A 23,416-nucleotide genomic window follows, 5' to 3' on the forward strand; every position below is an offset into this window, starting at 1 on the left:
TTTCATGCACTACACAATTATTTAAAAACAAAAGGAATTTACCTAGGAACCGGGCGTTACAATTATGATTCAAAGCGCAACCCTTTCTTCTGTATGATGATGGTGTTGGTGGTGATTTATATGGCGGTGATGCTTGCTAGCGACATAATGGTTTGAAAATAGGAGTTATTATGGTGACGTTTTCGTTGTGATAATGACTAAGGGCATAAGCTAATGAATAATGTAGATGACGACTAATTATAGTGGCTATAATGGATAAATAAGGGTGGTAGTGAGGTTACAGTGAAGACGATGAAGGTCGATGGATATGGGTACTTAGTGATGCTATATGATGGAAATATAGGGTAGAGGTGATTGCATGATGACTGGTTAAGATGAATGTATAAATAAATAGGGTTCAACCTCTTTCATTTAAATACAAGAACAAAGGTTATTCTCTTCCTTCTTCTTCCTCCTATATTTATGAACAAAGGTTTAAGGATATTCTTATGTCTGGTCTTGTTCACACATGTATGAACTGAATAAAGTGGTTAGACATTACTCTCTCTTTTTTATTGCTTCTTTCCATATTTGTGTAATCTCAATTGTAGGCTTTTGTAAAAATATATGATATCCTTTTATTAATGTCATGCTTTTTTATATAGCCTTAGTTATGGTGCCAAGGTATATCCCATTCACAATTGTAAGAATATTTTGGTTGTAAGCTTTCATAAGAAAAAAATAATTCAAGAAAGCTTATGAACCCATATTTAAGCTTCCATAAGCAAAAAAGTCTTTTAATCAATACGAACCCAAAAATCGAGCTTTCAACTACATTAGCCAAGTTGAAGGCAGAGGTTGTTACAAAACTAATAGTGACGATCAATCAATAATAGTTGTTGTAGCTGTCGGTGAATGTATGAAAACTACTTTGGCGAAAATGCTATGCCATGCTCCGGTGAGGAGTTCATCACAAAAAACTATCTAGGATAAGTCAAAGGAGGGAGAGAGAGAGAGAGAGACAAAGAGAAAGTATCGGGTGGCGAATAAGGGGTGTAGTGGACCTTTTTTTTTTTCTTAAATTAAGAATGTATTAAAATAATATGTGTTGATGGGAGAGCCAATTGAAAAGATGAAATATCCTTTTTTTTGGGTAGATAACATTTGGTTCTAACACCCGTTCCCGAGTTCAACTTAACGAGAGAAAGGAAAGAAAATGAGTGGAAATGAGAAGAAAATAAAAGAGATTGATGTTCTCGAGTTTCATTAAAGGATGGAAGTGGAGGGAAATGGGAGGATCACTTTCCCTCCTAACTTTCCTTCCGATTTGGAAGGATTTGGAAAGAAAGAACAAAATGATTTATTTTTCTTCCACTTCTCTCCAACTCGGGAACACGAAAGAAAATTTTGTTTTCTTTTCCTTTCTCTTCTTTTCTCTCGTGACTTTCTTTTGTCTTTTTTTTTTTTTTATTTTGTTAAACTCGGAAACTAGGCGTAACGTTTGATAAGGGACAAAACTAATAAAAAAAAAAATCTAATTTTAGACTATTAGCGCCCCATCAAATATTTTTGAATCAAAACTATATTTTTCTGTAAGAATAAGGATCATTTTTGTAAATTTGTCAAAAATTAATTATTTTATGTAAAGCATTAATACCACATTTTATAGTATTTGCAGATTGCAACCCTCCGTCAAAAAATTCTCTTGTAAGGATAGAAGGAGAGAGACGAGAGGAGATCTGCTCGTAAACTTCCAGTTGGGCTCACAATCCCACTCATACCGACACAGAAGACGAAGATCTGATTCATTTTTGCAATCGATTGGACATCTAGGTTTATAATTCTTATTCTTTCACTCTAATGGCGCAGTACGTGAAGAAAGACGATGATCGCGACGAGGAAGGTAAGACTTCGAATTTCTACCTCGTTTTTTTGAATTATCTGATAATATTTGTCATTTTCGTCGATTTGGCCCGTTATTGCTGTTCGTCAGTATCACTGTGATTTAAGTGATCTCCGATTTCAATTTAGATCTGCATTGTGGTTAAATAGGTCGTGAATGTAAATTTAGCAAATCTGATTTGCAAGCTCTTGAAATCATTATATCGGTCGATCTCATTGTTACTAATGGTATTGGTGTTGCGAAATCCAGTTGACTTGACTGTGTATTACGGAGGTTTGGCCTGTTACTGCTATTCTTCGTTGTTATTGTGTGATTTAGATGATTTCTATTTTCATTATAGATCTACATTGTGGTTAAACAGGTAGTGAAAATAATTTAGTTAAGCTGAGTTGTAAGCTGTTGAGAGATTACTATATCAGTCGATCTGATTATTTCTGCTGATAATGGTGTTTGTGAAATCAGGTTGGCTTGACTGTGTGTTTAATGAGATTTGATGGAACTAAAATAGAATATGTTATTTACCGAGATTTCTAACAATCATATGAGATATTCTCTAGGAATGAAAAAAGCCTAAAATGTATCCTTCCTACATTTTCTTAAATACCGAATTGGCGAATCACATCTGATTAAATGGAGAAGCCTTTATCTTATAGAAATTGTCAAAAAACGAGTACTGCATAGTTTGGTTATTGTATAAAGGTAAGTCTTGTTTCTAAGGTGGCTTCAACAAATTATATGCTTTTGATCCGTTGATGGTAATCTTGATCAGTGTATTTTTGTAAATTGAGCACAACAGATCTGGTTTGGTAATTAAAAGAAATATGATAAGGCTGTGTGTGGAATTTCACAAATTGTTGTAAAATACAATAACCTGCAGATTCTGTTGTAGTTCCATCAGCTCCCCACACTGATAACCAAACAAAAGAATTCAAAAAATGAGCGTAGGAATTCATAGGCATGTTATTTGTTTGTCATGATCATGCCGCTGAGTATCAGCGTCTCTAGTATCATCTCTAGTGTTATATTGAGATTCAATTCATTTCCATTTCATTGCTAGATCTACTTTGTGTTTGAATAGGTCCAAGTGTCCAACCTATAATTTCAGCTAATCTGATAGGCAAGCTTGAAGTTTACAAAGACTCAAAGAGCTGATGGAACAATGATATAATCTATAGGCTGTGTGATTGACCTCACTTAATGAAATATTCTTGAGTAATCTCAACCCCTTAAGTACAACCAGTCAATTCCTTCTAATTAATCGAAGAGCATATCTAACTGATAATAGCTGATTCCAGCTTCTGAGTACTGCACATTTGGTTATTAATGCATGGAAAGGTCCTGCATCTTTTGTAGCATCGATTCATCGACCAGTGTTTATACTTTATACTTTAGATTGGTTGTAGATGATAGTATGATTCATATCAGTGTATCTTTGTAACTTCATTGTTACTGAACTTGGTCTACTCTTGTTGTAAATAATTAAAATGAGGTCTCTTTGTATTGTGCAGCAGAGTACTCCCCCTTTTCTGGAATCGAGAAAGGAGCAGTTCTTCAGGAAGCCAGGGTCTTCAATGATCCTCAGTTAGATTCAAGGAGGTGTTCTCAGGTGCTTCTTTTTATGTCAACACCTGATTTGTGGTGCATAATTTGTTGTATCATCCTCTTACATGAACATGATCTAATATATAATATTTCTTCTTTGGTTGCCAGGTTATTACCAAGCTGCTTTATCTTCTGAATCAAGGTGATACCTTCACAAAGGTCAGATCTTTGACTGGTCAAAGAGTCAACACCCGACTTTTATCTATCTTGGTTACATCATCTTAATATTTAATATATTATCGTTGCTCTTTATCTGTAGGTTGAAGCCACAGAAGTTTTCTTTTCAGTAACAAAACTTTTCCAGTCTAAAGATATTGGATTAAGAAGAATGGTTTATTTGATCATAAAGGAGCTCTCTCCCTCTGCAGATGAGGTATCAGATAATTAATTTTATATTCCTTATTTGTGTATCAGATTTTATGCTGTTATATTTGAATGACATGCTACATTTCCTTGTGGTATGAAGGTCATTATTGTCACAAGTTCCCTTATGAAAGACATGAATAGCAAGACTGATGTGTATCGGGCAAATGCTATTCGTGTTCTCTGTCGCATCACAGATGGGACACTTCTGACTCAGATTGAAAGATACTTAAAACAAGCTATTGTTGACAAAAACCCTGTAGTTGCCAGTGCAGCCCTAGTCAGTGGTATCCATTTGCTCCAGGTACGACTTAACTAGTGTTTGGTGTGATGGAATCATGGATGGAATGGAATGGTTTATTCCACTGTAATGATAAAAAAAATGTTTGTTTTTCCTGATGGAATGGATTGCAAATGGAATTAAAAGTTGCAATATAACCTATTTTTTATTTATGTAATTTTTAATGACTAAAACTCATTATCTTAATTATTTTATATTTTATTATTTGAATATAACTAAAAAATTTTGTTGTTATTATAACTTCTTTTGGTTTTTTTTTTTTTGAGATTTTATTATCTTTAGTTTTCAGTTTTCATAAATAAAAGTTTTAATTATAATTAAATAATGAATAGAGGTAAAATTTAATTATATAAAAATCATCATTGCATTCCTACAAGCCAACCAAACATGATCATGGAATGTAACGATTCATTCCATTGCCTTGCTTGTTCCATTATTCTGTCCATTCCATTCCATCAAACCAATCTTACAATCAGTGATTGAGAAATTGCAGTAGCTTGTGTTATTATTATTATTTATTTACCTCTACTTATCTTATATCCTTCTATCTTAGACAAACCCAGAGATTGTGAAAAGATGGAGCAATGAGGTACAAGAAGCTGTTCAATCTAGGGCTGCACTTGTACAGTTTCACGCCCTTGGTTTGCTCCACCAGGTACTGTTACAAATGGGCCTCAATGTGAAATTTTTTGTATTGCATACCAATACCATTCACTAAAAAAAATCGGATATATTTCCAGATAAGACAAAACGACCGCTTAGCTGTCAGCAAATTAGTTACCAGCTTAACAAAGGGTACTGTTCGTTCACCTTTAGCCCAATGCCTACTCATCCGTTACACTAGTCAGGTACTTCTGTAGTTTTGTTCACTTTGTTCTTTTTGATTTTTTTTTTCTGTAAAATAAATATCTGAATATAATTAAATAATTGTTTTCAGGTTATTAGGGAGTCAAGCATGAACAGTCAACCTGGGGACCGCCCATTTTATGACTATTTGGAAAGTTGTCTCCGCCACAAATCAGAGATGGTTATTTTTGAAGCTGCAAGGGCAATAACGGAATTAAGTGGTGTTACTAGCAGAGAATTGACCCCTGCAATAACTGTTCTACAGCTCTTCTTAAGTTCCTCTAAGCCAGTACTTCGATTTGCTGCTGTCCGCACATTAAACAAGGTCATTTTTCTCACCCTCTATAGTGAATCTAATTGTTGTTCTTTGGTATAACAGTAGTCAAAGCAGGAATGGAATTGAGCATCATGAATTGATGAAAAAACAGTGTCTGTTTGCCAATGGAATAGAGCACTCCTCATGGAAGTGATTCTTTCTCCTGGGATGATTGTCCTTCCATGGGGAAGCGTTTTTTTTCCATTCCTTGATGGAATAGAATGATACATTATAAATTCTAAATTATTTTAATTTTTATAATCTTCAATAATAATAATCTTTTTAAAAAAAAATCAAACCTTCAATTATTTTTTTTGTTATTTTTTGAAAATAACTAAAATTATCTTTTAATTATAGTTTTTTTTTTAAAAATAATTTTGTAAGCAATTTTTTTAATCAATATATGATATACTGTATACGTATAGAATATATTTGTTCGAACGGCATGGAATATGTTTATATTTAGATTATTTAATGATATATCCTTATTTGATTATTTTTATTTATTTATCAGTTTAACTTAATTCAGTTTTTTAATTGTACATAACAAACATCATTGAATAACTTAGTCCATTCCTTCAACTCAACCAAACATGAAAATAGAACATAATAACCCATTCTTTTCATCATACCAAACAAAACCCATATTATCTTTCCCCTTATCTATATCCTGATAGATAACATTGGGTGTCATCATGTACAGGTGGCGATGACTCAACCAATGGCAGTAACTACCTGCAACATAGATATGGAGAGTCTAATTTCAGACCAAAACAGAAGTATCGCTACCCTTGCCATTACCACACTTCTGAAAACAGGAAATGAATCAGGTGTTGATCGTTTGATGAAACAAATTACAAACTTCATGTCTGACATTGCTGACGAGTTCAAAATTGTTGTGGTTGATGCCATTCGATCATTATGTTTGAAGTTCCCCTTGAAATTCAGAACATTGTGAGTCTCTTCAACTTCATTTTTTCTCAAAATTCAACATGTAATATAACCAAAATATAATTGTCTACTTTCTTTATCAGGATGAATTTCTTAAGCAATATATTGAGAGAGGAAGGTGGGTTTGAGTACAAAAAAGCAATCGTTGATTCAATTGTTACTATTATTAGAGATATCCCAGATGCAAAAGAGGGCGGCCTCCTTCACCTCTGTGAATTCATCGAGGATTGTGAATTCACATACCTTTCAACACAGGTTATCATTTCTTTCTGCTATTTTCTTTTTAACATTACAGTAAATTACAAAACTGGTCCCTGTGCTTCGTGCTTTTTACTGTGTTTAGTCCAAATTTGAAAAAGGTTTCATATCGACTTGGTCTCTGTAACCTTGAAATAAGGAGAAAAATCAGAAAGTCTTGAGGGCCAAATCGATATGAAACCTTGAAATAAGGACCAAAATTGAAAATATTTCAATTCTGGACTAAACATAATAAAATCAGATAGCTCAGGGACCATTTTTGTAGTTTACTATAAATTTTATCTAGCTTTTATCGTTTTTAACTTTTTATATTTCCATTGGTCATTTATTTTACTGAACTTTTTTACTTCATTTTAGATTCTTCATTTTCTTGGAATTGAGGGACCAAAAACAGCAGACCCTAGCAAATTCATACGCTATATATATAACCGTGTCATACTTGAGAACGCAACTGTTCGAGCCAGTGCAGTTAGCACTTTGGCAAAGTTTGGAGCTATGGTTGACTCCCTCAAGGTAAGTTTGGTGCTATCTTCAAAATTTATTCTAGTAAGTCGCAAATATATAGTGTATTCAGCTTTTTTTTTTTTTTTTTCATGTATCTATTTAAAGTTTTTGTGATTTTTATAAAAAATAACTTCAAGCCAATATCATATACCATATACATTGAATCTGTTTCTCTAAACTATTTATAAAGATTAGCTCATGAATATAAAGATAAGCCTAATAATATCTTAATATACAACATGTTGGTGGGTGAGGAACAAAATGGTCATTTTAAATGTTAAATAATTTGAAAACTTATACTTATTAAGACAAATACAAATAAATATGTTATATTTTAGAAAGTAGTTTAATAATAAAATCAAGAGAAAATTATGAAAATTACAGATTTGGTCCTTGTGGCATACTGTCTTTTTATTATTTAGTTTTGGTCCAAGGGCAAACTGGTCATTTAAAAAAAACTAACAACTGAGTAGTAGTTAGATTTAACGATTCAAGGACCAAAATTGTTATAAAACATCAAAATAAGGACCAGATTTGCAAACTGATTCCTTTTGAGACCAAAACTGAAAAAAGTGTTAAGCTCAGTGTCCAAAATGCGAAATTGAAACTTATTTTTTTTTATTAATATTGAAGTACTTGATTGTCTCAACTAACATGAATTCATAATATTTGCAGCCTCGTATATTTGTTCTGTTGAGGCGCTGTTTATATGATAATGATGATGAGGTTAGTTGTATTCATAAGCAGTATGTAACGTTTGACTTTAAATCTATAGTTCAAAAACATTTGACTACTTTTTGTGTGTCATGTGTAGGTTCGTGACAGGGCTACACTATATCTGAATACCCTTGGAGGCGATGGTTCTGTTGTTGAAACTGATAAAGATGTAAAGGAATTTCTCTTTGGGTCACTTGATCTCCCATTGGTCAACCTCGAGACTAGTTTGAAAAACTACGTAAGTCACCACACAAAATTTTGTCACTTTTTGCATTTCCTACAATAATTATTTTTTAAAATTTGCGAATACAGGAACCATCAGACGAACCCTTTGATATCAATTCTGTATCAAGGGAAGTCAAATCTCAGCCATTTGCTGAGAAAAAAGCTCAGGCTAAAAAGCCCACTGGTCTCGGTGCTCCGCCAGCTGGCCCCACTTCAACAGTTGATACTTATGAAAAGTTACTCTTATCAATCCCAGAGTTTTCAAGTTTTGGACAGCTTTTTAAGGTTCTTTCACATAAATATTCCTTCCTTAACTTACTGATATGTGTTATCCATGGTTTTCTTTTTTTAACTTATCCTGATTAAAGTTTTGTGTTTCTGTAACCAGTCATCTGCACCAGTGGAGCTGACTGAAGCTGAAACGGAGTATGCGGTTAATGTTGTCAAACACATATTCGATAAGTACGTTGTGTTCCAGTACAACTGTACCAATACGATCCCTGAGCAGTTATTGGAAAATGTAAGCTCTAATACATAAGATGTTTTTTTAGTAAATTAAAACTAACAATATTGAAATTTTAGGTCACGATTGTTGTGGATGCTTCAGAAGCAGAAGAATTTGAAGAATTAGCAACCAAGCCATTAAAATCCCTGCCATATGATACACCAGGACAAACATTTGTCGCATTTGAAAAACCAGAAGGTGTTCCTTCTATTGGCAAATTTTCCAATGTCTTGAGGTTCATTGTTAAAGAGGTATCCAAATATCCAATCTTGTTTTTCTTGTTCAACTTTGTGATCTACACTACTATAAATTGATAGTGGAATGTAATGATCCATTTCATTACGTTGTCCTTTGTGGTTCCATTCCATGATTGATGATACCAAAGAAACTCTTGTATATAAATTCCAGGTTGATCCCTCAACCGGTGAGGCTGAGGAAGATGGTGTGGAAGATGAATATCAACTAGAGGAATTTGAGGTGGTTGCATCAGACTACATGCTTAAAGTCGGGGTCTCAAATTTCCGAAATGCATGGGAAAGCTTATCCCCAGATTTCGAGCGTGTTGATGAATATGGCCTTGGTCCAAGGGAAAGCTTAAAGGAAGCCGTCAACACTGTTATCAACCTTCTTGGCATGCAGCCTTGTGAAGTAAGTAAATTAAATCCATATGGTTATGTTTAAATAAATATAAAAATGACTAAAATTCATATGCTGTATTTCAGGGGACAGAAGTGGTTGCAGCCAATTCAAGATCACACACGTGTTTGTTATCAGGTGTGTACATAGGCAATGTGAAGGTGCTTGTTCGCTTATCGTTTGGGGTTGATGGTGCCAAGGAGGTTGCAATGAAACTTGCTGTCAGATCTGAGGATGAACTTGTAAGTGATGCTATTCATGAACTTGTAGCCAACTAGTCCGTTTTTTCTTTTCTTTTTATTTTTTTGGAGTTTTTGATTTACAAAATTATGAGACTGTTGGTTGAGTTTGAGGGGATATAAAAATTGTTCTTTTTGTCTAGTCAATAAGGGATTTATTTCAAGATAGTTTTGTGAAGATGCTAAGACATACATGTGGTTGATATTTTGTGGTGTAAACAAGAAGAAATAGTATATGTATTTTGCTTTAACTTCTTGCTATTATTAGTGTCATATAACAGTGTGTTTCTTACATCTAACACAACCAGTCCATCAAACCTATACAAAATGTCCTTACATGATAGCATAATATACAATTCTTTCTTAAAAGCTTTTTTATTCGGGGGCACATTATGTTCGATGCATTTTAATTGTAAACCACATAAATATATACTATTAAAATCATAAATATTAATATTGTTATATGATAATTTATTTCATGTCTAAAAGATCTTTTAATATGGATACGATAAAGATAACCAACAAGTAAATTGTAATCAAAACTAGATTGGGCAAAAGCCATCCAACCACGAACCGTCAAATCAACCCAAATTTAATGGGTTGAATTTAAAATTTTCAACTTGTTTAATTAAATTAGTCAACTTGACCAACCAAATTGGGTGGGTTAGACTTCAAATTTCTAATCTTATGCTAGCATGTTTATCTAATATAATGGGTTGTGTGGAAATCAATACCGAGTTCATCTGTTTTAAACATACAAAACAAACCAGTTACCACTTACCAAAAAGCTTGTAGTCCAGAGTAATAAGGTGTGTTGTCTTCTTTTTTAAGGTCAAAAGTTCAACTCTTGTATAAATTAAAAATAGATTAGGTTTGTCATTCCAAAAAATGGATCAAGTTGAGGTCAATCTATTTATGAGATATATTGGGTTAAGTGGAAATCATAACCGTTTAATTAAAGCATTTGGATTTTGTTGAAATTATCAATCCGTTTAAATACATAGATCAACTTGAACCCAACTATTACCGGTCCTTATGAAGTTATACATTTTTAATATCGCAACAACGTTGAATTTATGGAGAATGCAAAAAGAATGTGGGATTGTTTTTTCAAAGTACCATTTTTCCTAAATTAGATTATTCCAACCTCTCGACTTTCAATCAACATTTTATTAGATCTATTTCGAATGTTAAGAAGGCTAAATTTGAGCACGAAAAAAGCACTCCATTAAACTTGAAATTGATGGGAAAATTTATATCTAGATCATTGGATTGTTAAAGCTATCTATTATGTCATTTTAATATATTAACAGTAAAGAAGAATGTGATTTGAATTTCTCTATATCTTATTTCATTTGTTTACATGTATTTATATACAAATAGAAATTGAGTTGTCACTCAACGATATCTCCACATAATCTGGTACTATCTACACGTGTATAACAAAGACTAAAGACTAGGACTATTTGACCAAGTTACAAAGACTAATTCATGATTTGTTTATTAGTTGTTATCACCCCCTACAAGCTCAAGTGGAGGTTGAACTTGAAGCTTGGACCTTACTGAGAAACTCGATCTTTTCCTAATGGTTTAGTAAAAATGTCAGCTAACTGATCCAGAGAGGATACTTGACAGATTTGAAGGGCACCGGCATCAACTTGTTCTTTGACAAAGTGAAAGTCAAGAGCAATGTGTTTGGAGCGTGTACTAATAACTGGATTTTTGCACATGAAAGTGGCGCCAACATTGTCACAGAGTAGTATAGGTGGTTTTGGAAGATGAACATGAAGATCACGAAGAAGATGCTGAATCCATAATAATTCAGCAGTGGTGTACGCAAGAGCACGATACTCAGCTTCGGTACTGGACCGGGCCACAACTTTTTGCTTACGGGAAGTCCAACTAATTAAATTTGGACCATAAAATATGGCAAAGCCATATTGAGATCTACTGTCATCTTTGTCGGACAGCCATCCTGAATCTGAGTAAGCTAAGAGTGAGGTGGCAGAGTGTGGTTTGAAATGAAGACAGTGATGTAAGGTTCCTTTTAGATACTGTAAAATACGCTTAACAGCTTGCCAATAGATAGTAGTCGGAGCATGCATGAACTGACAGACCCGGTTGACTATATAAGTGATGTCCGGTCTTGTAATTGTGGCATATTGAAGAGACCCAACTGTTTGTCTGTAGAGTTTTGGATCAGGAAATGGGTCACCACAAGTCACGAGTGGAACCGATGGATCAGCTGGTGTTGATACAGGCTTGGATTCAAGCATTTTATTTTTTGTGAGCAGATCTTGAATGTATTTCTGCTGGGAAAGTTGTAAACCTTCAGCTGATTTGAAAATCTGTACGCCAAGAAAGTAAGTGAGAGTACCTAGATCTTTGAGTGCAAAAGTTTAATGTAGTTGATGAATAAGCTTTTGAATGATATGTGGATTTGTGCCTATTATTATCAGATCATCAACATAGACTAAAATATATATTGTGGCAGTAGATGATGAGTGAACAAATAAAGATGTATCCGAATGGCAGGCTCGAAAACCATGTCGGATCAGATGCTGTTTTAATTGATTGAACCAGGCCCTAGGAGCTTGTTTTAAGCCATAAATGGCCTTGTGTAATTTGCAAACAACATTTGGACGAGACGGATCTTCGAAGCCATGAGGTTGATCCATATATACTTCTTCTGATAATACACCATTTAAGAAGGCATTGTTTATATCCAGTTGTCGTATCGTCCAACCTTGAGAAAGAGCAATAGAGATAACCAATCTAATTGTTGTGGGTTTAATAACAGGGCTGAAAGTTTCAAAAAAATCAACGCCTGCTTCTTGACTAAACCCTTTAGCAACTAGGCGGGCTTTATAGCGTTCAATGGTGCCATCAGAATGTCTCTTGATTCTGAAAATCCACTTGCTACCAACAACATTAGTGTTAGTGGGACGGGGGACAAGAGTCCAAGTCTTATTTCTCATCAAAGCATTAAATTCATGTGTCATTGCATTTAACCAATACGGATTTTTAAGTGCTTGCGGGATGTTTTTAGGTTCGGTAATTGGTGGTGAGTCTGTGGAGGTTATGAAGGTCTTGGGTTTTAGAGAATTCGTTTGGGCACGGGTGATCATTTTATGTTGAGTATGAGGAGATGGGCGTAGAAAACGCAGAGAAGATTGTTTTGCGTGAGAACTGATGGTGGGACGCTGATGGGATGGACAGGAAGGTGGTGAAGATAGAGGGGTGGTAGAGGGAGTGGATGGAGATGTAGTGGAAGAGGTTTCAGTTGAGGAATTATTGTAGCTGGTAGGGACAGATAAAGAATGTGCATGATTAAGAAGGGATGTTGAAGAGAGTGAGGGAGCGGGGGTAGGTAAGGAGAGGGAAGATTGATTTTGAGGAGTTGCAAAAGGATACTCATCTTCATTGAAGACAACATGGCGGGAGATATAAATACGGGATGACGGGCGATGAAGACACAGGTAACCTTTGTGAGAGGCGCTATAGCCTAAGAAGACACAAGGGAGAGACCGAAAATCCATCTTATGAGGTTGATAGGGACGTAAGAAAGGATAGCAAAGGCACCCAAAAGTACGCGTGAATGCATAGTTGGGTGTCTTGTTGTAGAGAATAGAATAGGGAGATTGATATTTGAGGGTAGGTGTTATAGTACGATTGTGAATGTAGGTTGCAGTTTTGAACGCATGTTCCCAGTATTCGTGTGGAAGAGAGGACTAAGCAAGAAGAGATAAGCCTTTTTCAACAATGACACGATGTCGGCGTTCTACAGCACCGTTTTGTGCGGAGGTGTGGGGACATGTAACACGATGGTTGATGCCATGTTTGTGAAGATAAGTTGAGACATTTCGATATTCTCCGCCCCAATCCGATTGAAATTTTTTTATATCACAAGCAAATTGAGTTTTGATCATTGTGTGAAAATGTATAAAGGTTTGAAGTACTTGGGATTTGTTTGACAAGAAATAAATCCACACAAATTTGGAGAAATCATCAATAAATAACACAAAATATCTACTTCCATTTATTGAGAACATAGGGGATGTCCCCAAACATCAGAATACATGAGCTCAAAAGGCTTAGAACAAGAAACATGATGAGATGGTAGATGGAATCGATGACTTTTGCCTAATTGGCATGGTCCACAAACAGGAGACAGATTACTAGAAGAAACTGGTAATTGAAAAGTAGAAACTAAGCGTCGAAGAATGCCTTCATGTGGGTGACCAAGTCTATTGTGCCAACCAGATAAAGAGGTGCGCACAGTGGAGAGAGCCATGGTAGATGATGCTTTATTAGATGGAAGATTCAAGCGATAAAGACCCTTTTCAACGTGGCCTTGTAGAATTGGTTTGCCCTGTAAGGCCTTAACAAAACAACGATCATGCCAAAATTCCATAAAAACATTGTTATCCTGTGTAAGTTGGGAAACACTCAGAATATTTTTAGTTAAACGAGGGACAATAAAGACTTTTGGTAAATGCAATGAAGACAATGAAGATGAGCCCAAATGAGTAATAAGTAACTGATTACCGTTTCCAACTTGCAATTTGTCTTCCCCAGTGTATGGTTCAATGATCTGCAGTTTGGTTAAGTCAGGAGTAACGTGATCCGTAGCTCCGGTATCAAAATACCAAGAAGGGTCCATGACAGTGGATGGACTGGGATGATGGGCAAGGTTAGCTTAACGTGGTTGATCACGATTAGGGGGGCATCGAGAGGGATAATCAGTTTGGTTCCCACGTTGCCAGCAATTTATGGCTTCATGGCCAGGCTTGTTGCACAATTGGCAGTGAAGATGGCGACGTCGACTGGTGCCATCGGAACCCCGGTAGTTAGAGCCTTGGCCGGGAGAGTACGGAGGTGGTCGAGAAGTGTTGTGGTTGCGGTTGACTTGATTTGCCAGAGGGAAGGATGAGACAGGTGGAGTAGAGGCTGGAACAGGAAGCTGTGTGACAGCCTGCCTTGCAAGATCGTGTTCAAGACGTGCCTCCTCTTGAAGAAGCAATCCAACGAGGTCATAAACAGTGGTTGTGTCGGATGTCATCAGAAACGCGGAGGCAAAGGGGCTATAGGAGGAATCGAGCCCTTGAAGCATGTACGTAATTAGGTCATCATCATGGACTGGAGTGAGGTTTTCAGCCAAAGAATCAGCGATCTGACGTTTTTTTCTCCAGATAATCGATCATTGAAAGAGAACCTTTGGTTATGGTTTGTAATTGGGTTTTGAGGGCCAAGCGTTGGGCTCTTGTTTGGGCTTGAAAGGTGCGTTCCAGAATGTGCCAGGCCTGTTGTGAAGAGGTTGACCTAGCGACTAGAGCAAGTGATTTGTCAGAGAGGGTGGACTTTATCCAAAGCAAAACAAAACGATCCTTCTTTTTCCAAGTTACAAAATCGGGATTCGGAATAGGAACAGGGTTCGGTGATGATGCCCCATTTTCTCCAACAGTAGGAGGGAGGCTCTCAGCAGGAGGAGAGGGATTTAAGACGAAAGAATCAAGGTCAAAACATTCAAGGGATGAGACAATTGTTGTGCGCCAGAGAACGTAGTTGTGTCGATCAAGTTTTATGCTGAGGGAGGGAAATTGGAAATTGAGATTAGTTGAGGCAATTTGGGCGGCAGCAAGGAGTTGCTGGTTTGTAGGTTGCGACATGGTGGAATTGCACAACTCGGATGAAGAAGAAGAAAAAAAATGTTATAGCTCTGATACCATAACAGTAAAGAAGAATATGATTTGAATTTCTCTGTATCTTATTTCATCTGTTTACATGTATTTATATACAAATAGAAATTGAGCTGTCACTCAACGATATCTCGACATAATCTGGTACTATCTACACGTGTATAACAAAGACTAAAGACTAGGACTATTTGACCAAGTTACAAAGACTAATTCATGATTTGTTCATTAGTTGTTATCATATATAATCGCTAAGACTTGTGCATTGTTGTTGATAAGCTTAAATAAAACAACATTTTCATTAGGTAACAAGCAATGTGGTATCTCGTACGACATACTATTGTATATAATAATAATTGGACAACAATGTCTATCGATCTAATGCATTATTAGATGCATTTTACTTGAATAAATTACCCCACATGGCCTACGATAAAGATTGACAATAAGAATCAACATCAAACTTGCAATCTTAACACTTTAAGGTGCAAATCCGTGTTTAGTTTGCCATGCCAATTGTTTTTCTATTTTCCAAACCCTAGGGATTATAGTTGCTTTGACTTTTCACAACTTTAATTGGTCATATTTTGTTTCAACTTTAAAGTGCTATATTTTGTTTCAACTTTAAAGTGCTATATTTTGTTTCAACTTTAAAGTGCTAGAGGATCCATCAAATAACGAACGAGACTTGTTTACTTAAATAAATAATAATGAAATTAGTACAAAAGAATTTCTCAAATCTAAAGAAACCAAACAAACAATTTTTAGTTTTTAAAGTCTTTTGAGAGCGGGAGTTGGCCGTGTCCTTTTCGGGGGTTTCAATGTTGCCCAAATGGTATTGTTGGAAGTAAAAAGATTTCACGTATGATATCTCATCTCAAGAGCTTACACCTCCATACAGATGAACGCAGAGCTGTGTTACGGGAGGCTATTACTTCTGACCATGGATTATTTATGGCGGTGACATCAACTTTGAAGGAGTTTGGGCAATGGATATGTGGGAATTGCATGAAGCTTCATGCCCTGAGTCGTTCATGTCACCACCCGGATGGCCTGATCAAGTTTAATGACGGGGCTGATGACATGAGCGGGCATATTGTTGGCATTCCAAAGCCGACTCCCAATGAACCGGAAGCCGACCTCAACGGTGGGTTGGTGATGGATGCTCAACTACTTGATCGTGTTTTTAAACTACCTATCACCACCGTCAAAAGCATCCCTCATAGTTGTCGCATGGCTTTCTCTCAAGCTTTTAAAGCATCCCTTTCCAAGGTGGTTGCTCATCCCGGGTCCGTTGAAGCGTGGGTTGCTTTGTTAATTCTACCTAGGTGTACTCTTTAGGTGTTTAAGCCCAAGGATAGGCAAGAAAGGAGGTCTGGCAACAAGAAGACTTTGCAACATCGTAATATTTTGAGCGCTTTAGCCACTTGGGGGACTGAAGACGGTATCGCCAAGCTAGTTAAAAACTTAGTTGACAATGCAAGGTTGGAGCAACAAGGCAAAAAAGAAGAGTGCATTCAGGATGGAAGAACACCGGGCAACGCCAATGTCAGACAATGTCTTCGTAAGGTTGCCGATGGACATTTTACAGCAGCAGTGAAAGTTTTATGTTCTTTGGGGGTTGCTCCATTTGGGGGTGATACCAGGAAGGCATTGGAGGATAAGCATCCATACAAGCCACCACCTTCCATGCCCAACACCATATTTTCAGAACCTCCCCTTGTAGTGGATGTCGATAATGTCCTTGGGGGAATTAAATCCTTCCCTAAAGGTACCTCGTGCGGGAGAGACGGGTTGAGAGCTCAACATATTTTGGATGCCCTTTGTGGGGAAGGTTCGGCTATAGCCAACGACCTCCTGCGTGCTATTACATCTGTGGTTAATCTATGGATTGGGGGGAGATGCCCTTCGAGTTTAGCAGAATTTGTTGCCTCTGCTCCTCTCACGCCGCTCTTAAAACCTGACAAAGGAATACGACCTATTGCTGTGGGTAATATATGGAGACGTTTGGTTTCCAAGTTGGCTATGAAAGGTGTTGGTAAGGAAATGACCAAGTATCTCAATGATTTTCAGTTCCGGGTCGAGGTGTCGGGTGGTGCTGAGGCCATATTACATAGCGCCAATAGGGTGTTGGGCAAGCGCCATGATGACGGATCTCTCTCCATGCTTACCGTGGATTTCTCTAATGCCTTTAACCTTGTCCACAGATCTGCATTGCTTCATAAGGTCAGATTGAGATGTCCTTCTATATCCTTGTGGGTAGAATTCCTCTATGGTCAAGCAGCAAGGTTGTATCTAGACAACACGCATATTTGGTCCACTACTGGGGTTCAGCAAGGAGACCCCTTGGGACCACTTCTCTTTGCTCTTGTGTTACACCCGCTCTTGCATAATATTAGCAACAATTGCAAGCTTCTTCTCCATGCATGGTACCTTGATGATGGCACACTTATTGGAGATTCCGAGGAGGTGGCCAAAGCGTTGGACATCATTACGGTGATTGGCCCAAAATTGGGCCTTCAACTAAATATCAAGAAAACCGAGCTCTTTTGGCCCTCGTGCTACGGTAGGAAGCTACGTGAGGGTCTATTCCCGGCTGACATCGGGAGGCCACATTTGGGGGTGAAAATTCTTGGGGGAGCTATTAGTAGAGATGCTAGTTTCATTAGCAGCTTAGCCATAAAGAGAGCCGAAAACGCTGTGAATTTGATACGCCTTCTTCCTCAATTGTCTGACCCTCAGAGTGAGCTCCTTCTGCTTCGGTCTTGTATGGGTATTGCTAAGATTTTCTTTGGGCTGAGGACGTGTCAACCTGTTCCCATGGAGGAGGCGGCAATATTATTTGACAATGGGTTGCGCGGGGCCATTGAGGACATTGTGGTCTGTGGTGGCCCTTTCTTTGGTGACATACAATGGCACATTGCTTCCTTACCCATCAGGTTTGGTGGTTTGGGTTTATACTCGGCAGTAGAGGCTACTTCATATGCTTTTGTTGCCTCAAGGGCCCAAACTTGGGTATTGCAAGACCACATCTTACGGGATAGCGGCATATATGGTATGGATTCTGATTATGATGGTGCCTTGGCTTCTCTTCGTAACAAGCTTCCAGATTCTGACCTTAGCAGTTTTACTACTAAAGACACCGCCCCCTAAATCCCAGAGTACGTTGGCGAGTGCCCTTTTTCGTAAAATTGTCAAAGATATGGAAGTTCATCTCGACATGACGGCCCGTCAGAAAGCGGTTTTCCAGTGCTTACGTGCACCACATGCCCAATATTTTCTTCTTGCTATCCCTATAGATGGGATTGGCCAACATATGTCTCCTGTGGAGTATCGTACTATCCTCAAATATCGACTCATGATTCCAATATTCCCAGCTGACGAGATATGTACGGTGTGTCGCAAGGCATGTTTGGACTCCTTTGGAGAGCATGCAGTTCACTGTAAAGAACTCCCGGGGTTCAAATACAGGCAAGATATGGTCAGAGATGTTTTGTTCGATATATTTAAGCGTGCAGGAGTTTCCGCTAAGAAAGAGACATCTGTGAATTTCTTGACTGACTCGACAGAAGGAAGGTCAACCCTTAGACCGGCTGACATATTGATTTTTGGATGGGTCGGAGGGAAACATGTATGTGTGGATCTTACAGGGGTAACCCCTCTCGTGGGCTTGAGGGCGGGGGGGCTTCACGACAGGACTGGCTGCTTTAAAAGCTGCTACTGGCAAAGTCGACAAACATGAGAAATCGTACATGGAAAATCAACACGTGTTCATACCATTTGCGTTTGATACGTTTGGTTTCCTCGCACTGGATGCGATAGAGCTTCTTAATAGAGTACAACGGATTATGCATTGCAATGGTATATCCCCTAGTTCTATGAATGTAGTCTTTAAAAGATTGAGCTTTGCTATACAAAAAGGCTTAGCGGCGCAACTTGTTGCCCGTTTGCCATCTCACTTGTTGTACGATGATAATTAAATCTAAGAGACTTATGATTAAAAAAAAATAAAAAAAATAATAGGACTTCAACCTCAACCTCTTAAAACAAGTCTTTTTAAATAGAGACTTTTCTATTTAGGATGTTTTTGATTGAAATAAACTTTCTTATTGTAATTTAACGTTTGATAAAACCATAAAAATAGTTTATCATAAATTATAAAGTAACTTATAAGTTGGTTTTTTGATAAGTTAGCTTATAAGTAAGGACGATTTCAACATTTTCTTTTATGGGTGACATTTATTGAATTTAAGAAAAAACATAAAGGGCTTTACATATAAATTTTAAAATCATTGCAATATTTATATATAAATTTTTTTAGCCATTAGGAGCATGTGCCCCACTCCACTCCTAAGACCATCCACAACCCCTATTGCAAAACAATACCACATAAGTTGCAAATTGTAAAAGACTTTCATCTTTAGCTTTAATATTATTTTAATAGAACCATTATATATAAGACTAAACATATATATATATATATATATATATATATATATATATATATATATATATATATATATATATATATATATATCGATGTTTTAAAAACCGGTTTCAATCGGCTGGTCGAACCGGTTGGAGCGGCAAACGGAGACGAAAGTGGTTTAATAAAAACAGATTTTACGTCATTTTTTAAACTGGATCGAACCAGACGATTTCTTAAAAACCTGTTTGATTCGATTTATTATATTTGTATAGTTGAATTTTATTTAGCCCATTAAAAACACAACACATTTCTAAAGAAAATTGAAAATTTTCAAAGTGCACATAACTCGCACACCACATAAGATATAGAGAATTTTCTTGATTGAATCAGCGGTCGAAGTAGTTGAACCGACAGTCGAACCGACAGTCGAACCGAGAACAGGTCATCAGACCAATTCAACTAAAAATCAGTTTTCTAATATATATATATATATATATATATATATATATGTCCAGATTCTAATAAAAGAATATTTTTATTCTCCTTTTGACATGTGTCACCATATTAGGCCTCATAATTAATGCATTTTTTTTGTCATATGTCACTTTATTATGTCTCTTAATTAATACATGCCATTTGTCAACCTATTCATTCTCCATTTCAAATTTCAAAATTTAAATTTCTCACTATAATTACATTAAATTATTAATATTAACATTAGAATAAAAAATATAAATAAAATTAATACAAATTATAAAGTGATATAATTTTACATATTTATTTATATCAATAATTGTAATTTTATATAACTAAAAAAATCTCTTAATAATTTATTTAAATTAAGTGATTAATAATTTAAAGTTTTTAATATTAGAATTTAATTAATTTTGTAATCATGGTTCCCACGGGTTATAAACTAATATATATATATATATATATATATATATATATATATATATATATATATATATATATATATATATATATATATAGGGAAATGATCAAATAAGAACACCTAAAAGGTTGAGAACGCGATTACAGGTATATTCATTTGTGATTACATGTATTCATTTGTAGAGAAATGATAAATTTTTACGCACAATCAACATGAATATGTTTTTTCTCTTCAATTGAAATTAAAGGCGTAAAAATTTATCATTTATCCACAAATGAATACATGGAATCAAAAATGAAGATATTTTGTTCTCGCGTTCTTAACTTTTTTGGTGTTCTTATTTGATCATATATATATATATATATATATATATATATATATATATATATATATATATATATATATATATATATATATTAGTGTTCCAATTTGTCTCTAAGTTCATCCCCTTACCAGATCGAAATCACCATCTCCGTCGAGAGCAAGCATCCACCTTTGACGGAGCCTCCACCGGTAACAACTAAGTTTCGCTCCTCTCCACCATTTCTTCTTCTTCTTCTTCTTCTTCTTCTTCTTCTTCTTCTTCTTTTGCCTAATCTAACACTTTGATCTCTACCATTTGACTAGGGGCATTAGGGACCAGATAAAGATGATGAAGAATTACATGCAAATCAGTGGTGGGTATGGCAGTGCATAGAGTCGGAGATGTAGCAATGTGGAACAAATCAATTATCCATCAGTGAGATGCGATTCCATCGAGGATTAATCTGTTAATGGTGCTAGGAAGAAGAATCGATCAAAACATGTTACAGGTTCTTGATTTTTGTGTGCTCATCGATGATGGAGGGTTGGGTCATTGCTTCTGCTTCCCTAGTGAAGGAATAATACCATATCGGAATCCACAAAACTCAAACACAATGCATCAAATTTCAAACCTAAACTCACCTCTGTTCCTATTCTCGGTTACAAATCCAGACCTGCGTACACGATTAGGGCTGATCTTCACTCAAGAACATATTAGAGTTTTTACTATCACCAAATTGTCACAACTCTAAACCCATTTTATCAACACCACTAGACCACTACCATCAAAGAAATTAGGGTTCTTAAGAAGAAAGGGGCGATGAACAACATAAATCGAAGCAGATCTCCATACACAATCGAAGTTTTGAGATCTATGTTGAATACACACACGAAACTGAAAAAACACACTCTCAAAGGAGATGAAAATTATAAACCCAGTTGAAGAAATATGAAATTTTGTGAGTTTTATATCTGATTTGTAGGTCTAGTTTAGGAGTGTGGCGGTAGACGATGAGAATGATGTTGTGAACGGGGTGTTGGTTGTCGATGAACTGTAACAAATATGATGTTGTAGGTGGTGTGTCGATGGTGAAAAGATGATACTCAGGTGGGTTTTTTTTGGTCTGAGAGAGATAGATAGATAGAGAGAGAGGTGAGTCCTATATTTTTTATTAATAAAACTTTAAATTAAATAGAAAAAAACATAAAAAGGTATATCAAAAGGGTATTTTAATCTTTTCAGTTTATCGAATGACCAAAATCACAAGCAAATTATCTCAAAAAGACCACCAATCCAAAAAAATCATGGTTTGGACTAAAATCCTCCAAAAATACATACCACAGTGACCATTTTTGCAATTTTGTCTAAATTAAATTGTTAAAAAAAGATGACATCACTCCTTCGCTGTGGAAAAGAACCATACTATTACTTTTATATTAAAAAGTGATATGACGCCTATGTGATAATGAAGAGAATGTAGTTTTTGTGATAACACTTCCTTTATCTTAATACTCCTAAATCTTATTTATGTATCAAAGTATATTGTAGGTTTTTTTAATCCGTATGTGCAACAAACTCTTTAGATCGTTTATTATCATTCATTCCAAAGAAAAATCTTCTAATCTCCAGAGCAACGTTTTCTTCTTGTACCCCTTTTATTGAAGGTTTTTCGAGGTTCAATAAAAGAGTAGTTTCATAGTACATTTTCCCAAATTTTATTTCCACTTTACGTCTTGGTGTCAGATAGTGTTTGATATATGCGATTTAAAAAAAAAAAACACAAACAAAAGACCCATTGGGAAATTTCCTGCAATTGTAGTTCCCCTCCTCTGGACAAGCTCTTTGCTAACCGATTAGTTCTCTATCTCATTTAAAATATTAATGTGTCGTTGTCTACATGATTTACTATTGGGATTTAACCTTTTTGGGGTTTTAGATAAAAGAGAAGTTGATATCTTTTTATTGAATCTAGTAGCAATTTTGTATAAATGAAAAATATCAAATATAATGTTCTTTATATATATATCACATTTATGTAAAAGCTCACACGTATGAACCAAATAAACAAGTTTTCTACTCAAGAGAACAAACATAACCCATTTTCCATTTCCCTCGATAATGTCTTTTGCCATTTGGTAAATCCGTATTAGGGCTTCCTATTGCTCTCGAAATGCAAGAGAGCAAAATATTTAAATAAGTATATGAAATAAAGATGATCCTTTCTATACGCCAATTGGATAATTTTTAGTTTAAAATCCACATTTTCATTGATCGATTTCAATGTAATCCACAAATTGAAGGCGGATCATCCTGTGGTCTCTGAAACTTTAGTTCCACTTACGAACTAAAAGATTATCCTCTTTCTCTATACCAATTGCATAAACTACATTTCCATTGATCGTTGAATATGCTCTGAATTTTAGTTCCAGTTACGAGCCCTAACCTCAAGCGATCGCCCAGGCAATCAACGGCAACCGGAGACTGCAAAGGTACATACTCGAAGCGTAGTTTATCTCCTCCATCATCTCTATAAGAACTGGCGCCATTAACCACCGCAACAGAAGCAAAATCATCAAAGCGTTGACTTCTTTCTCCACCGAGCTCCCTCCTATTCTGATCGAAAACCACAATTGCGTCCTACTTCCATCGTTATGAACAAAGAACGTTGCTGCCTGAACGAGAAGTACGATCCGACGATTTCGACCTACTCGGAAACTCAGATCTAGCCTTCGAAGACTGAATCTCCG

The 23,416-nt window shown here is 36.0% G+C and overlaps 1 protein-coding gene across 2 annotated transcripts; it reads left to right on the forward strand.

Annotated features, from left to right (window-relative positions):
* Nucleotides 1–1,645: 1,645 nt before the first annotated feature.
* On the forward strand, nucleotides 1,646–9,606 carry LOC145054143 (coatomer subunit gamma-2-like). 2 transcript variants are annotated; one of them, XM_079002286.1, is made up of 18 exons: nucleotides 1,646–1,882; nucleotides 3,391–3,488; nucleotides 3,593–3,643; nucleotides 3,744–3,857; nucleotides 3,951–4,151; nucleotides 4,702–4,803; nucleotides 4,889–4,996; nucleotides 5,086–5,319; nucleotides 6,014–6,264; nucleotides 6,345–6,516; nucleotides 6,877–7,032; nucleotides 7,699–7,749; nucleotides 7,838–7,978; nucleotides 8,053–8,250; nucleotides 8,354–8,485; nucleotides 8,548–8,721; nucleotides 8,879–9,118; nucleotides 9,193–9,606. In XM_079002286.1, the coding sequence occupies exons 1-18, from the start codon at nucleotides 1,840–1,842 to the stop codon at nucleotides 9,382–9,384; spliced, it is 2,658 nt and encodes an 885-aa protein (XP_078858412.1). In that variant the 5' UTR covers nucleotides 1,646–1,839; the 3' UTR covers nucleotides 9,385–9,606. The 2 variants fall into 2 exon arrangements, with proteins under 2 accessions (XP_078858412.1, XP_078858413.1); XM_079002287.1 differs by having other exon boundaries at nucleotides 3,394–3,488.
* Nucleotides 9,607–23,416: the final 13,810 nt, after the last annotated feature.

The sequence above is a fragment of the Lactuca serriola genome, chromosome 5 (assembly GCF_051521515.1).
Source record: "Lactuca serriola cultivar US96UC23 chromosome 5, Lser_US96UC23_V15, whole genome shotgun sequence".
Lineage (NCBI taxonomy): Eukaryota > Viridiplantae > Streptophyta > Magnoliopsida > Asterales > Asteraceae > Lactuca > Lactuca serriola.

Coding starts and splice junctions, on each gene's coding strand:
- LOC145054143 (XM_079002286.1), top strand. CDS start 1,840: ATGGCGCAGTACGTGAAGAAAGACGATGATCGCGACGAGGAAG. Junction 4,804..4,888: donor CCCTTGGTTTGCTCCACCAG/GTACTGTTACAA, acceptor ATATATTTCCAG/ATAAGACAAAACGACCGCTT. Junction 6,265..6,344: donor CCCTTGAAATTCAGAACATT/GTGAGTCTCTTC, acceptor TTTCTTTATCAG/GATGAATTTCTTAAGCAATA.